This window comes from Pimephales promelas, chromosome 14, assembly GCF_988280905.1.
Source record: "Pimephales promelas chromosome 14, fPimPro1.hap1.1, whole genome shotgun sequence".
Lineage (NCBI taxonomy): Eukaryota > Metazoa > Chordata > Actinopteri > Cypriniformes > Leuciscidae > Pimephales > Pimephales promelas.
In genome coordinates, this window is record NC_142782.1 from 21443365 (window position 1) to 21458613 (window position 15249).

Sequence of the window (15249 nt, forward strand, 5' to 3'; positions counted from 1 at the left end):
AAATACCAAACAAAAGAGATTCGCTCAAATGCGTGCGCACACACACAGACACACACACAGAGAGAGAGAGAGAGAGAGAGAGAGCGCAAGAAAATTAACTTAATTAGTATTATTTTGTTTATTCCTGTTTGAAGATTATTGCTATTCCCTCATGAAGTTTTTATTACTTACTGAATAAAAAATTAATAAAAAAAATACCAATTTATTGCAAAATGTTTGTAAAGTGTTTTGAATTATCACTAACCATCCCTTCTTTTCTTCAATTATTTGAATTATCAAATACTGAGTAACAAAAAAGTTTGCATTGTGTTCCCTTTCTAACCAAATGCTATTGTTTGATTGTAATCATAATGCAAAACCTGATACTTGTCTAAAAAAAATTTTTTTTTAAATAATTAGTTGTCTTTTAGAATATCTAAATCTATATCTAAATAAAAAAAAACGAATAAGATGGAGAAATCATGTCTAAAACAACAACAGAAATCAAAAAGCCTCCCTTTATATAGGAAGTTATAGGCAGCCTACAGGCTGTACAGGACATTGCACACATGTAACTATTTTTTACAGACACAAGGTGAAGCTATTCTACTTGAACATTTTTTTTTATAAAGCTGGCACTCTATTTTGATGTGAATTGTTGCATTTATTTAAAAAAAATTAAAAAATATATAAAATAAAAATATATATATATTAATTATAATGGCTAAATAAAAAATAGCTCTTAAAAATTATATAATTAATGCAAAATATCATAGAAAACTCTGAAAATTCTAAATAATAATCAGAAAATATTATAGAACAAAAATATATTTGAACGGTTATCCTGGGAAAAAGTAAAGTTAAATTTTAAGGCTTCGTCCGTTTTTGACCGGGAGGAAGCTAAGTGTAACCCATTTACGAAGAAGCCCAGAGAGTTAAACTGTAATTTGAACAATATCTGAAATTTTTTTTTTTTTTTTTTAAACCAACCTGTTTTTTCTCAACAGGACCAATCAGCAGTATTCTGGTGAATAAATATGGCAGTCGACCCATCATGATTGCTGGAGGGATTCTGTCAGGCTCAGGATTAGTCGCCGCATCCTTCTGTAACACAGTCGAGGGTCTTTACTTCTGTGTGGGAGTTATAGGCGGTAAGTACATTGAATAACACTGATCATGACGACAGGGTGAGTAGAATTTAAATAATGAAAGTTACAAACTCACTTTCTGAATCATGCGTACTCATGCTTTCTCTCTCCTCTGTTTCTAGGACTGGGTTTGGCTTTTAATCTGAATCCAGCGTTGACCATGATTGGCAAATACTTTTACATGCGGCGGCCAATAGCTAATGGCATCGCGATGGCGGGCAGCCCGGTCTTCTTGTCCACCCTGGCCCCGTTGAACAGCTGGCTGTTCGATTATTACGGGTGGAGGGGCAGTTTCCTCATCCTGGGAGGAGCTTTGCTAAACTGCTGTGTTGCCGGGTCACTAATGCGACCCATCGGACCAAAACCGCAACCTGCCATCCCAAAAGAGGATGGCATAGCCAAACGTCAAGAGAAAAAAACATGCCTTCAGACCGTCAACAGCTTTCTGGATCTGACCCTGTTTACCCACCGAGGCTTCTTGCTGTACCTGCTAGGAAACGTCATCATGTTTTTCGGCCTCTTCGCACCCCTTGTGTTCCTCAGTAACTACGCGAAGAGTAAAGACATTCCCAAGGATAAGGCTGCGTTCTTGTTGTCCATCTTGGCCTTTACTGACATGGTTGCTCGGCCGTCCATGGGCCTGCTGGCCAACACACGCTGGGTCCGTCCACGCATCCAGTACTTCTTCGCATTATCTGTGCTGTATAATGGCGTCTGCCACTTGATGGCGCCGTTCTCCACCGATTACATGGGTTTTGCCATTTATGCAGTGTTTTTCGGGGTGGCTTTCGGCTGGCTCAGTTCTGTGCTGTTTGAGACTCTCATGGACCTGGTGGGCGCTCAGAGATTCTCCAGTGCTGTCGGGTTGGTCACCATCGTGGAGTGTGGACCTGTGCTGCTGGGGCCGCCAGTACTGGGTAAGGCTGGGCGTAGGCCAAAAACGACAAAATGATCATTCTAAACCTGTATGAAGAATGTTGGTTACCAAACAGTTTTGTTTACCACTGACCATTTGATCATCCAAAGAAGATGGCCAAGCAGGTTAGGATTGATAGAGTAAATGATGACAAAATTAGCTTTTGAGTGTAATATTTTCCTTTTAAAGACTATTTTCACTTTTTTATGCACTGTTGATGCATATTTAATATATAAAATGCTTGAAAGTGTTATTGTGAAATATTAATATGACATGCCAAAATAGAGACAATTATGGGAAGTTTTTAGTTTTTTCAAATGAATATATACAATTATAATAAATATACTAAAAATAATAAATAAAAACAATAATAGTGCTTCAATATTTAATTTAATTATAAAATGTTCTTATCAACTAAAATGTAATCACAAAAATGTATGAGCATGACAATGATGACTAAAGTTAATGGAATTTTAATGAAAATTATGAATATCAAATAAAATTTTAATGCGACAATTACTATGTAAAATGTTTGAATATTTGGTTTTATCAACTAAAATATAATCAACTAAAACTTTCAACTAAAATATTTCAAATAATAAAGCCAATTAAAAAAAATATATAAAATTAAATATTTCAAACATTTTAATGAAAATAAATTAATGAATGTTAAATTAGTATATAAAATGCTTGGATCTTCTAATTTGATATACTCTCAACTAAAATGCTATTATTGAGATAAATGAGTAACTTGTTAAAATATTAACTAAATATAAAAGCTGTTTTTATTTAATTTTTTCAACTTTGAGTAATAATAAAACAATAAGTGAGCAATTTGTAAGTTCCACTAGCCCTGTGGCACTTTCAGAATGTCCTGGCTCAAAGATGTCCTGTTCCAAGCACATGTCCTGTTCCAGTTACTGTGTAACCGACATTGAGTGAAGCATTTTCCCATTTCTTTCCTTGCAGGAAGACTCAATGATATTTACCATGATTATAAATACACATATCAGGGTTGTGGAGCCGTCCTGGTGGTCGCCAGCGCATTCCTGTTCGTGGGAATGGGAATCAACTACCGGCTGTTGGAAAAAGAGAAGAGGGAGGAGGAGAGAAGAGCTAGGCAGGAAGAGAAAGACGAAGAAACAAATATAGACAATGCCCTGAACGAGAAGGCAAAGGAGGCGAGTGGAGACGAATGTAATGCATGAGCGGACGTCGCCAAACGGAGAAGGACACTATAAACTGCGCACACATGCCATCAATCTTCATGTTATATGACCGTCCAAAATGATAAAACCAGAAAAGAAATATTCCCTCTAAAGCGTTACTTAATGATTCAGCCAATGTTTCGAAAAGCACAAGAAAGTCTTTTTTTATGCAATCCCACACACACACACCTCAAAAGTTACTTTCACTCTCCCAACATTCAAATGGGAGTCTCTCTGTACGTTATTGACCCAATTCACCCTTTTCTGGTGTATTACATCCATTACGAGAGCATTCCTTTTTTGAGACTCCAGAATTACAGTTCATCTGCCTTTAAATGAAACTTCAAAATAGAGCAGGTTTTCATAAGAGAATTGCTTTGTCATTTTAAGGTGAGGTGCGCACAGAATTGGTCAGATCAAGACATGGGAGAAGGATATCTATCCTAGGAATAGTTTTTTGGGCTAAAGGTCATTATTACATGTAGGATACAAGTTGAGTGTGAAGTTTCTCATGTATCTGTATTGTAGTCTTCCCTGTTCTTATTGGCTGGTTGAAAATAGTGCCAGGCTATGCTAAACTGCCAAATGCTCCGTTTTTTCTGAATCCGAACATAATTTAGGAAAATCAATCTCTCATGGGACAGATCATAGACTTCGAATTTATGAAGTTACAGTGTTTCTTTCCTAGTGTGGCAGAAGAATTCACGGTTAGTTTCCAAGTGCAGTTTAATATGCGTTTTTGACAGGTTGCTTCCTGCTTTTGTGATCTCACATTGCTCATCATCCCTTTATTCATTCACTGTACTGTTACCATGGACATTTCTGTGTTTGCTGTTTTTAAGAACTGCAGCAAACACTAAATGGCAACAGTCTCGTTTTTGTCCGAAAGTCAATTCTCACTTCGCATGAGCAGTCTGTTGGAGATGTTTGCTTTCGATTCTGTTTTAGTGAAGATGATAATTGTTTCACAAGGATACATTCAAATAGGGAATCCTTTTTTAAAGTGTGTTGATTTGCCATTTTGACCATGTTCTTTTTAGATGTCTAGAAACTTTTAATTACGGTTGCCAGCAGATCCTGTGCCTTTGATTGAGTGCCTTTCTATCCACATTCAGGTACATGCAATACTAATTCCTGAAACCTCTTTTTATGGAGCTGTTTGTGATCATCAAGAGGGTGCGTTGATTTTAATTTCATAGTCTGAAATGAATTTTTTCTTTGTGCCATATTGAGGGAGATTAGAGTCCTTAATTTCAACTTGAGCCAGCAACAAACACGGTACTGAATTTCTGTTGGCTAAAGAGACTTCATTTCAAGTTCTGCTAGTGCAAAACAAAAGTGCTCGTGCGCAAATGTTTCCGAAGCCATTTTAATCTTTCTGTTTTTTAGAGTACATTTTTCTGATGATGTGGAGAACAAAAAGACTCTTGGGTCTGCAAAAAGAACAAGCTGCACAACCTCAAACATCAGTGGCAGTTTTGGCACACTAGAGTGCTGCATTGAGTCACTTTCAGGTAAAAACATGCACTGAAAAAGCAAAGAAACACCACCACCTGCTGGCCACTGTGACACTGTGGCCCAACAGCAGGTCAATCAAATATGCTGGTTCACTGCAGTTTCTGTGTGGTATTTTTGAGAAACATTTGTGTCCAAACTCAAGCGAGTAACTATTTTTAAGCAACGTTGTTTAGTCACAGCCGATGGGAATTTTTGTATAGTGCGCACTTTAATTTGATGCATTTGAGGTAAAATTCATATTGTTGAATTATTACTGTATTCACAGTGTGAGGCAATTTTTTCCCTGAGTAGAAATGAATCGGACTGGTTTCTGGGGGATGTGTGCTCCACATCTCTGGTAAATCTCAGAGCTCAGCTGAATAATAGCAGCTGCTAGACAAAGCAGAAAGAGGTTCAATGCAGTGTTAATGACTCCACTTTCAGTATCTCCCATAAATTCATTGCTGCTCCGACTGACTTCGGATTACAGGAAGAGCTGTTAAAACTCCACTTGACTGTGTGTGCAGGTGGATTTCTTATTAGTTTTGGTAATTGTGTGAAGGACAATACTGCTGTACAGAAAATGGACCACCCTGAGAATTTTCCATCATCTTATTCCCACTTTTCTTGTTGGCCAATTGAAAAGAAGAAACACTAACCAGATTGATTTTTTTTTTTTTTTTTTTTTTTTTTTAACGTCTCCTGTCAGAAAGACTATTGACAGAGGTCAAGAGAGACTGAGGTAGGAAGTATTTGATTTTGACTGTATTTTGTGTGTGTTTTTGCACAGAGATTCCATGCAAACTCACGGTTTTATGATTAATTTAGGAGAGTGGGTAGAGTCTGCCCTTGGAGGGTTTTCAGGGCAGAGGAAAAACAATTGTATTTTCACTTAGGCTATTTTAAACGTGTGAAATGTATGTTTGTGTTTTGTTAGGATGAGCAAATCAATAAACTTTTTTTTAAAATGTTAAAGTGTTATTACTGAGTTTAATATATATATATATATATATATATATATATATATATATATATATATATATATTCCTTTTATTTTTATTTATTTATTTGCATACAACATGAGACTGGGAGACTGAAATGTGCATAATGGTAGTTTGACAGGTTGTTATGGGGTAAGTCATCACAATGGAATGTGATGCATTAAAATAGGGTTTTCTGCTAGATTTTAAAAGGGCAGCAATTTTTAAACAAAACTGTAATGCAAAATGTGAACAACAAAAAAAAGATACAGATAAATTCTTTAAATGATAGGCCTACATCTAAACAATGCACTTGCACATCTGCTCTTGCATTGTCTTTTATGGTATTTATAGAAATGGTATTTGTCTTGTCATTGAATTATTTTGTGCTTGTATTATTTCTACTTGAGTAACTTCTGATAAAAACCATCTGGTAACATTAATTAAATGGCATTTATAATGTGTGATAACTTGCCCCAAATTGGCATTTAGACAATCAATAAATAAACTGAAGTTTTTATTTATTTATTTATTTATTTTTTACATGTAATATAAAGCCTGTAGTATGCTATAGTTTAGAGGAGGAAAAGTACACTTTGATTAACGTTAATCATTTAACTTTAGGTGAGGTTTTTAGCACGGTAACATTGCACCACCAGATGGCGATAAACTTGTAAATCACGTTTTACCTGTATTTCGAGACGAAAGGGTTATGCAAATGAAGCGTTTTGTTTAAGAAAGTAGGCCTACGTAATCTATCTTTGGAAACACAGTAGCAGCGCCATTGTTATACACTGTGATAAAACACCAAATGTTATAAAACACCAAAATCGCTGGGGCAGTCCTCGTCGGTTAATTTGAGGTCGTCTCCATGGGAACCCATTTGTAAAACACTGAACTTATTCAGACACAAAGCAAGAAATAGTGCGTGAGTTGATTTGTTATGGGAAATTGTTGAAACGGTTTGTAGTAAGAACACAGAATTGACGCATTTTTTGTGCTCTATTTAAGCATATTTTGCAGTTTGTGAATTTTAACGTTTGTAGAGATTTGTGCATTTGGGATGTCGTTCACTATATACCCTCTAGCAAATGCAAAAGGAGTGAAAAAGCTATGCGAACTTTGCCAGAAACCTGCTCGACTTAAGTGCACACAATGCCTGGTCACATTTTACTGGTGAGTCTGGAGCCTTCGGGTTATTCAATGATGTGTTTTTCTTTATAATACAATTTAAACTGTTAAAGAATACCCAATGGTGTAATTGCGCGTACAGACAGCAGGTGGCATTATAGGCACATATGTTTTTCGCACGCATTCTTGGCCGTGTTACTGCAGAAGAGATGGAAAGGTTGAACGAGTTCAAACAGCTGGAGTAGAAATTATGTGCAGAGGGAAGGAGAATAGCCAGCCATGCATGCTTAAAACCAACCAGGAAAAAAGAAAGAAATATGACTGGAAAAATATGTTTTTTTCAGTGTGCATCTGTGGAGTTTTCACTTGCCGTTTTAAAGACACCACGAACCACGACGCATATTAACGGTCTCACAGTGTCGACATGCAAATGTTTTTCTAATCTGTCTGAATTAACTCGGTCACTTTTTTTTACTTCTAGAAACAGAATATTCTCCGAGGGGGGCGCAGTGTCCTCCTCAAAAAACTAAAAGATAAATATATCCCCGCAAATATTATTTTAAATGTGACAACAAAAAAAAAAAAACTTTTGAATTAGCTCCAATTCTGGGACGGCAGTTGCTTGAATGGTGGGTCCATTATTATTATTAATAATAATATTTTTATTTTTGATGAAACACAACAAACGATAACCGAATAAGCCGAAATAGGCAAAGTGAGGTTAAATCTGACTCTTGCTCGTGCTGAAACCATTCTGAAATAAACAACAGAATGTTTCTGTTGGGTTTAGGTGTATCTAAAAACAATAAAACTATCTTGAGTGTTCTCATTTAGCTAGCCAAGTTAGGCTATGTGTGTGTGTGTCCTGGTAGCCTAAACCCTACATTATGGGGATAAAATGTCCCAAAAAAGATGACAATATCTGAAATCCTTGTCGTTGTGGGGATATTTTTTGCTTAAAACAGTTTATAAATCACATTAAGTGATGTTTTTTGAAAATGTAAAATAGTAGAAGTTTTCTATGAGGGGTAGGGTTAGAATCCACAGTTTGTACTATATAAAAATCATGTCTAAGTCACCATACAGTTTGGAAACCAAACGTGTGTGTACGTGTGTGTGTGTGTGTGTGTGTGTGTGTGTGTGTGTGTGTAGTGACCCTGATCACCAGCTGACTGACTGGATCAGTATTCATGAAAAAGTGTGTCCATTGCTGGTATCTATTCACGCGCTGCAGTCCGACCATGACCACCACCAAAAAGAAAGAGTGAAGAAACAGGTTTATATGCACTCCGGCACATAAAATGTGGCAAATAGATTTGTTAACAGGGCAGATGTCTGATAAGTGTGTGTTTTGTATGTTTTCGACACTAGGAGTACCTAATAGAGATTGCTCATTTAGAGGCGCAGAGGTGGGTGTCCAAGAAGAGGTTCCAGGATGTGTTGCCAGCCGCTCTCCTATTCCTGCGCTGGGCCATGCAGGTGTACGGAACCTGTGCTGTTGAACTGGTACCAGCTTACCTACTGCTTGCGCAGGCTAATATAGGTGAGACGTGCACAAAACCTGCAAAAACCAACCCATGGTTGTATTCATTTTAAATTTCTCTAAGGTCCATTAGATTAGACTTCACAGTTTGCTTTACTTTCTGAACTTCTCTGGAGGCTAACAGCCAATAACTTCCACTTCTGTAGAGAATGGAAACAAAATGTTTGCTAAAAATTGGTCTATTGGTGGGCTCAAGGGTGGTGCTTGGATATGAACTGAACGGAGAGACGGTTTGTTATGTAATTGAGGATGTGGCAGACTAGTCATGCAGATGTGTACTGTCTGAGTGAGAACCTCTTGCACTGAAAGCTCTTTGACATAAGCATATGAAAGATTCATCTTTATGTGACTGGAGATTTGATAGTTGGCATGGTAAAATTTACTGACATGACTTAGCATATTGTAAATATGAATTGGGGCCTCGATCCATTAAATATTGGGACACTGATGATGACTCAGTTTGCCATGTCAAGAAACTCCACATCAAAATGCGTCTGACATTTAATTATAATATCTCAGTGCATCTACATTATAGCTGTTCTTTCTATGCACATTAGAAATAAACTATTTTACAGACAGTATTAAAGCTTTGTCTTCATTTACACTTGCGCTCATGTTCTCACAACTCGAGAGACAGATGACATGACGTCAATTCCATTAAGTGAATATAGTAAGCAGCTGATTCTGGGGAGTGAACATTTCAGTGCAGTGGGATCATTTTGACAGTGAGAAAGCACTCGGAATGGCAAACTCCTTGGGCAAGGGCAGTGCTCTGCTGAACTAGGGAGCGGATTGAGACACACCCTTGATCATTAGGCTTCTGTCTATAGAGATAGACGCTTTACATGAGAATACACACAGTGGACTTTTTGACAATTGACGAAACCAGGCATGAATCCTTAAAGGAACACTACGATTTTTTTTTACCTTAAATCTAGGTTTCCGAAATCGTTTCAGGGGTTCTTTAAGTCGTAACAGGGGGAAAGGCCCTTCTGGATTTGCTTTGCGTTCTTATATCTTCTATGACCACGCTATGATTGCCAGATCGGGTCGCGTTTCTGTAGTTCTAATTTGTACTTTTTTTTTTTAAAGTACAAATTTGACTTGCTTTACATCAAGCGTTACAATAGTCTTTATTTTGTTTTTCTTCGTTTCTGATGTTGCGATACATAATACTTTCATGAAATTAAGAAACATACTCTACCTTGTCTGTAAACATCGTTCATTCAAAAGCCGCTGCTGGATAAACAACGAGCGTGTGTGCGACGGTAGGCTAAAATATTTACCACAGCAGTAATGGACAATTCCGCTTCCAACCTGTAGGGCGACCGCAGAGTGTAAGTTACTTGGTGTTGCTTTAAAACACTAGATGTGTATTCCAATAGGAACATCAAAGATGGTTGTATAGAGTAGACACAGAAAGGCCCACTAATAGCCAGGCTCACTCCAACTCAAGAGTTTTTAGTTCTTGTTCTTAGTGTATGTTGTTTTTGTGTGTTTAGGTTTAGGTTCTCTCTCCCTGGCTCATGAGTATCTGTCTAAGGCTGAGTGGACAGTGATGAGAACACCAGGCTGCAGTCACACTGTCCTTCATCAGCTTCACAGAACCCTGGGCCGACTGCATGCTGCCATGGGAAAATACACATCTGCTCTCACTCACTTTGCCAATGACGTAAGTCCTAATATGCGTGGAACTCTGTGACTGGATTGCATGTACATAATAATGTACCAGTGGTATACTGGCATTAGATATTGTTTAATCATTTTAATTTGAACTAAAAATCCATATTTCATGTCCATTTATGTATGTCAGTTATTTGTTTATCTCTTTAAAACGGTACTGACTCGATACATTCGTTTTTAAATTTTAATATTTTTTTTTCTTTGTGCAGGTGTACTATGCCAGTGAGATGTTTGGTTTGGACAGTACTGTGACGTCTGGAGGATATTTCCTGATGGCTGATGTGTTTCTGAAGCAAAACAAGCCTGAAGTTGCCTTCTCGCTCTATGCAGAGGTAGATACACACCCACCACCAGTGCACATTGAGTCATCTGTGTCTGTGAAACGTCTCTCATCGCATTGCGTGCGTGTGTGTTTACAGGTGGCGAGTTCATGGCACTCTCACCTGTGTAAGCTGACGGATGATATCAGTCGGAGTGGCACTCAACCAGAAGAATGTTTTGGTAAGTGGCATAAAGACAAAGACAACCAACACAAAGACAGTCTCATCGCAGTGGACAGTTACGGTTTCATTGTTCATCAAATATCAAATGTGTATATATATATATATATATATACGTATTATGAAGGGCCAATCAGAAAATAATTGATATGAAATAATAATATGAATCGTGAATATGTAAATGTAAATATATTTATAAGCCATATAAATGTAAATCTGAATATAAGTCCAATATATAAGTTTAGGGCCTAAATTTTAGCACAGGATTGTGTAATTGAACATAATTTGCCTTATGTTGCTTGGTGTTCAGAGATCTTTTACTTAGTCAATCAGATCTTAATTCCTGCCCATTTTACCTACATCTTGCATATATATATATATATATATATATATATATATATATATATATATATATATATATACAAATAATAAATAAAATAATTTTGTAAATTTAATTTAATGTAGTTCATATCCTAATGTAAATTTGACTTATTAAGATCTATCATGAAATGTCGCATCTGCATGGTGCGGATTTAATTATTTATAAGCTTTAATGACAGCCTGTACCATCATGAAGTTTGTGTGTATTGTATGTAGTTTGAATGTAGTCATCTATATGTTATGTTTAGATTCATGTCAAGAGGTTGTGTACTACAGCAAAACCTACTTTGTTCTACTGATGACTAAGATCAAACATGACAGAGCCGCTAGTACGTGCCGCACTCCTGCCCTAGTTCTCTCTCTAAGCCTATTAACCTCAGTGGTGTTTTGGCTAAGTCTTCCAGTGACGTGGCTGGCTTAGCTGTGTTCATACTGGCTGGTCACTGGTCAGTACACTTGATCCTTCCTGCTCTCTGGCCTCTTGATGACTGACCTCAGGTCAGTAGACTGGTGCCGGTGCCACATCACGTTTTAACTTCTGACCAGATGACTCTATAGCAGGAAACAGCTCAGCCGGCCTTGCTCTGCATGTCACTTTGAATGTGACTGCACTGAGCAACAACAACAAACATGACCTGATATCAATCAGGGACACAGACTAGCCAGTTCTATTTTTTATTTTCTCTATAGGGCAGACAGTCTGATCATGTCAGTGGACTTACATCACTGTTCAGTCAAGACACTTGTAATTGCAATAGGTATAATCATAATTACTCTTATTTATTAATTACATGTTTAAATAAACCAATGATATAAGCAAATACATTTTAATTATACATACATTATTGTTATAAGTCTAAACAAGGCTGCTTTTATTTTTTCAAAAATACAGTACAACAGTAATACAATGAAATATCATTACAATTTAAAAATATCTTTTCTAGTTTAATTTTTTCATGTGATCAAAACTGAATTTTCAGAATCATTACACCAGTCTTCAGTGTCACATGATCCTTCAGAAATCATTATAATATGCTGATTTGGGGCTCCAGAAACACTTTTTACACTTTTATTATTATCGATGTTGAAAACACTTGTGCTGCTTAATATTTTTTGTTGAAAACATGATAAAAAATATTTAATTCTTTGATGAATAGAGTTCAAAATAATCTTTTTTTTTTAATTTTGTCTTTACTGTCACTATTTCGCAATTCCATGCAATCTTGCTGAATAAAGTTATTCATTTAAATACATTCATATAACAAAAGTCTTACTGAACCTGAAGCTTTAGAACGGTAATGTACATTCGCTGAAAAGAAAAAAATCATGCAATATTTAGTTGAAATACACTAAAAATATTTGGAAACAAATTGCTCTTAATGGACCGAGTGATCATGGTTATCAGCCGACTCAGACAATCTCAAAGTGGGAAAATATTGGCCAGGCAAACAACGTCAAACTCTGTGTAAAGTGATAATATCTCCTAGACTAGAGATTATTCAACAGAATTTATCATAGTTTCACAGGTATTTCCCTGGTTTACTCACCTCGCAAGATCGAACGGTGGTGAAGCTTTTATTTAATATAGACACTTGAAACAGTTTTCTCAGACTTCACTGACCTGTGACCTTTGTATCTGACATTGAGATTCCTGTTTGTGTGTCTGTATAGATGAGGCCCAGTGTGTGGAGGCTGATCAGATGTTGAGATGTCTCTTAGAGTTTGAGGAACAGTGTGTGAAACCTCGCCCTGACCAGTCAGTCTTGTTGGCTCATTCTCTAGCTATGCTGTGGTTGCTATGCAACAACCACACCAAGGTAAACAATAAAGATCGACTAATGAAATATTCTATAAAGAAACTTCATATGATACATTTAAAATATGCTCCTGAATTCAACACTCACTCACCTCCTCACCACTGCCCTGCATAACCAAATCATAGTCAATAACCAAAACATTGCCCAAATTAAATAGAAAGTGCTGAGATGAAACGTTTGAATCCAGATCTGGATGCATGGGTGTATATGAAGTCATACTGTGCCGTAAACATGTGCAGATTACACTAATAATGGCTAAAGCCATGACCCGGCTATTCTGGTTGTAATGGGATTCTCCTTTAGGCCTTCTTCTACTTCCCCCTACATTTTAAATCCCAAGATATTAGAAACTAGTTCAACCTCCCAGCTCTCATATTCAACTACAAAAATAACAAAAACAATAAACTCCCCATATAATACAGTACCTCACAACTCCCCAGCTGTTATATCAAGCTGTTAACATCCCATTATTCATCAAACTATCCTGGTCTCTCAATTAAACAGCTACACTTGTCGTACTACCAGATTAAATTGGAAATTAAATGAGTCTATAAGTTTGGAAATCAGATTTTCTTTTTTGTTATTGGTATATACTCCTTTTATGTTTTTGTGTTTGTGTATATAGGCTCTGGAGTATGGGAAGAAAGCTGAGGTGTTGATCCAGGGGTTAAGTGAACAAAACACACTGAGAGAGTCAATCCATAAACTCCTACAACATGCGGAGAAACACTTGGCATGAGATTGCCCGCTAAACCTATACACCACAGACCTCCAAAAAACAATAAATCAAAACAGACCACAATTTACTGCCCAATATTTACACTGTACGGTGGGATCCTGCTTAATTTCATATTCATTTGTTAAGCTATCATCACTGGATATTGGGAGAAACTGGTGCAGTCACTTTAGTGAAATTTCACCTGCAAAAAGGATCCATTGTCAATAGTTTATGAAGCACAGCTCACATTCAAACCTTTCTGACCAAACCCGACAAACCAAACCTCCTTCACAAAACTCACAAGCTCATGGATTCCTATTGAATTGATTGGATTTTGCCTGCAAAAGTCCAAAATGTGACTGCACCTTTAGTGAGGCAAACAATAGCAAAAGTTCAATGGAAAAGGTCTGTCAACCGTGATGTGAGATAAAGACAAGCTGACACAAATTTCATGTTCTGGACATTTTTTGAATGTCTTTATTGGTATTATTGGTTTTATTACGTAATGACACATAACATCAATGTTAGCGTTCTATCACTAGTAATTTCTTGTTTTAAATTATACAACATTGCTTGGTTTTTGGCATTTAGGTTCCCACTAAAAAAAAAAAAAGGAAAACAAGTACAAAACAAGAGGTGCAATGAAATGGAGTTTCAAAACATTTCCCTTTTCCATTCCATAGAACAGTTCATTAGCAGCAACTGTTTTTTTGTGACACTAAATGAATTGCCAAGTCAGAGGAGTATAGTGGTACCTTAATACTCAGAATGAGTATAATTTCATATAGACAATGCTTTCCACTGAGCCAGATCTGATGACGCCATGTTAGCTCTCAGTTCAGATTTAGGACTCCATTCTGATTTGGAGTCACACAGTTTGTAGACTAAACCTAAGGGGAGAAGAAACTTCCTGTTGTATTCTACCGGAAGTGGAGGCAGAGTGTGTAAGAGTCGGACAACCATGTGGTGCGTTATAGCAAACACTGAAAAGTGTCAGAGTTTACAGGGACACTTGTTCTTGAGTGGGATGAGGTGGAGGGTGCAAGTCTCTGGTGGCATGGAATGATGGAACACATCACACACAAGACGGCAAATCACAACGCTTGAGAGGGGGTGGTGAGAAGAGTGCGTGTGTGTGTGTGTGTGTGTGTGCGTGCGCGCGCGTGTCTCAGGTGGTCAATGTCTGTTCAGTCAAACTCACACTAAAACCCTTCGCCACTCTTCAGCCTTTCCCAAGCAAGGTTATCGCATATAAACCAGTTTGTCCTTTTTCTCAACAAAACATAAAATTATAAATTAGGAAAACAAAAGACAACAGAACACTAAGTATAAAACAAAAAAGAAAAAGATTGCATTTAACCATCAGGTCACACAGCATCCATTTCTTAATATTTTATAACGCTTTGTCCTTTTTTTTATTGATACACATAGGCAGGACTGTCTAACATGAATGTCACGTTTCCAAGGACAGGAATTTGATCAAGGCTGCTTCCCCGAGTTAACTAAAATTTCAAGTCTATATTTCATCTTAAATGTAAACTGTAATTCATTTAAAGTCTGAACTCACATTTAATTGATCTAAACTATGACGTCTAACATGGCAAACCATGGTATGGTTTGGATAGTTTGGTCCATTTTTTTAATATGCAATTTAAGACTCAATGCAAATTTTTAGCCATTTCCAAATTGAAAAGGGATATTAAAAGAGTCACTTAATGTTAAATAGAAGAATTAGACTTGAGGAATGT

The 15249-nt window shown here is 36.8% G+C and overlaps 2 protein-coding genes across 3 annotated transcripts in view; both read left to right on the forward strand.

Moving 5' to 3' along the window:
* The window catches only part of slc16a1b (solute carrier family 16 member 1b), a 31203-nt gene extending 27820 nt beyond the window's left edge, over nt 1-3383 (forward strand). For both annotated transcript variants that reach the window (XM_039678861.2, XM_039678870.2), the window contains exons 3-5: nt 987-1130; nt 1250-2044; nt 3013-3383. In XM_039678861.2, the coding sequence (XP_039534795.2) occupies nt 987-1130; nt 1250-2044; nt 3013-3251 (1178 nt within the window). In that variant the 3' untranslated portion in view covers nt 3252-3383. The remainder of the gene's footprint in view (nt 1-986; nt 1131-1249; nt 2045-3012) is intronic.
* A 3228-nt stretch (nt 3384-6611) lies between these two features.
* Nucleotides 6612-13698, forward strand: zmynd12 (zinc finger, MYND-type containing 12). The gene is made up of 8 exons (XM_039678964.2): nt 6612-6904; nt 8012-8135; nt 8231-8402; nt 9905-10074; nt 10295-10417; nt 10505-10586; nt 12638-12783; nt 13409-13698. The coding sequence occupies exons 1-8, from the start codon at nt 6792-6794 to the stop codon at nt 13520-13522; spliced, it is 1044 nt and encodes a 347-aa protein (XP_039534898.2). The 5' UTR covers nt 6612-6791; the 3' UTR covers nt 13523-13698.
* Nucleotides 13699-15249: the final 1551 nt, after the last annotated feature.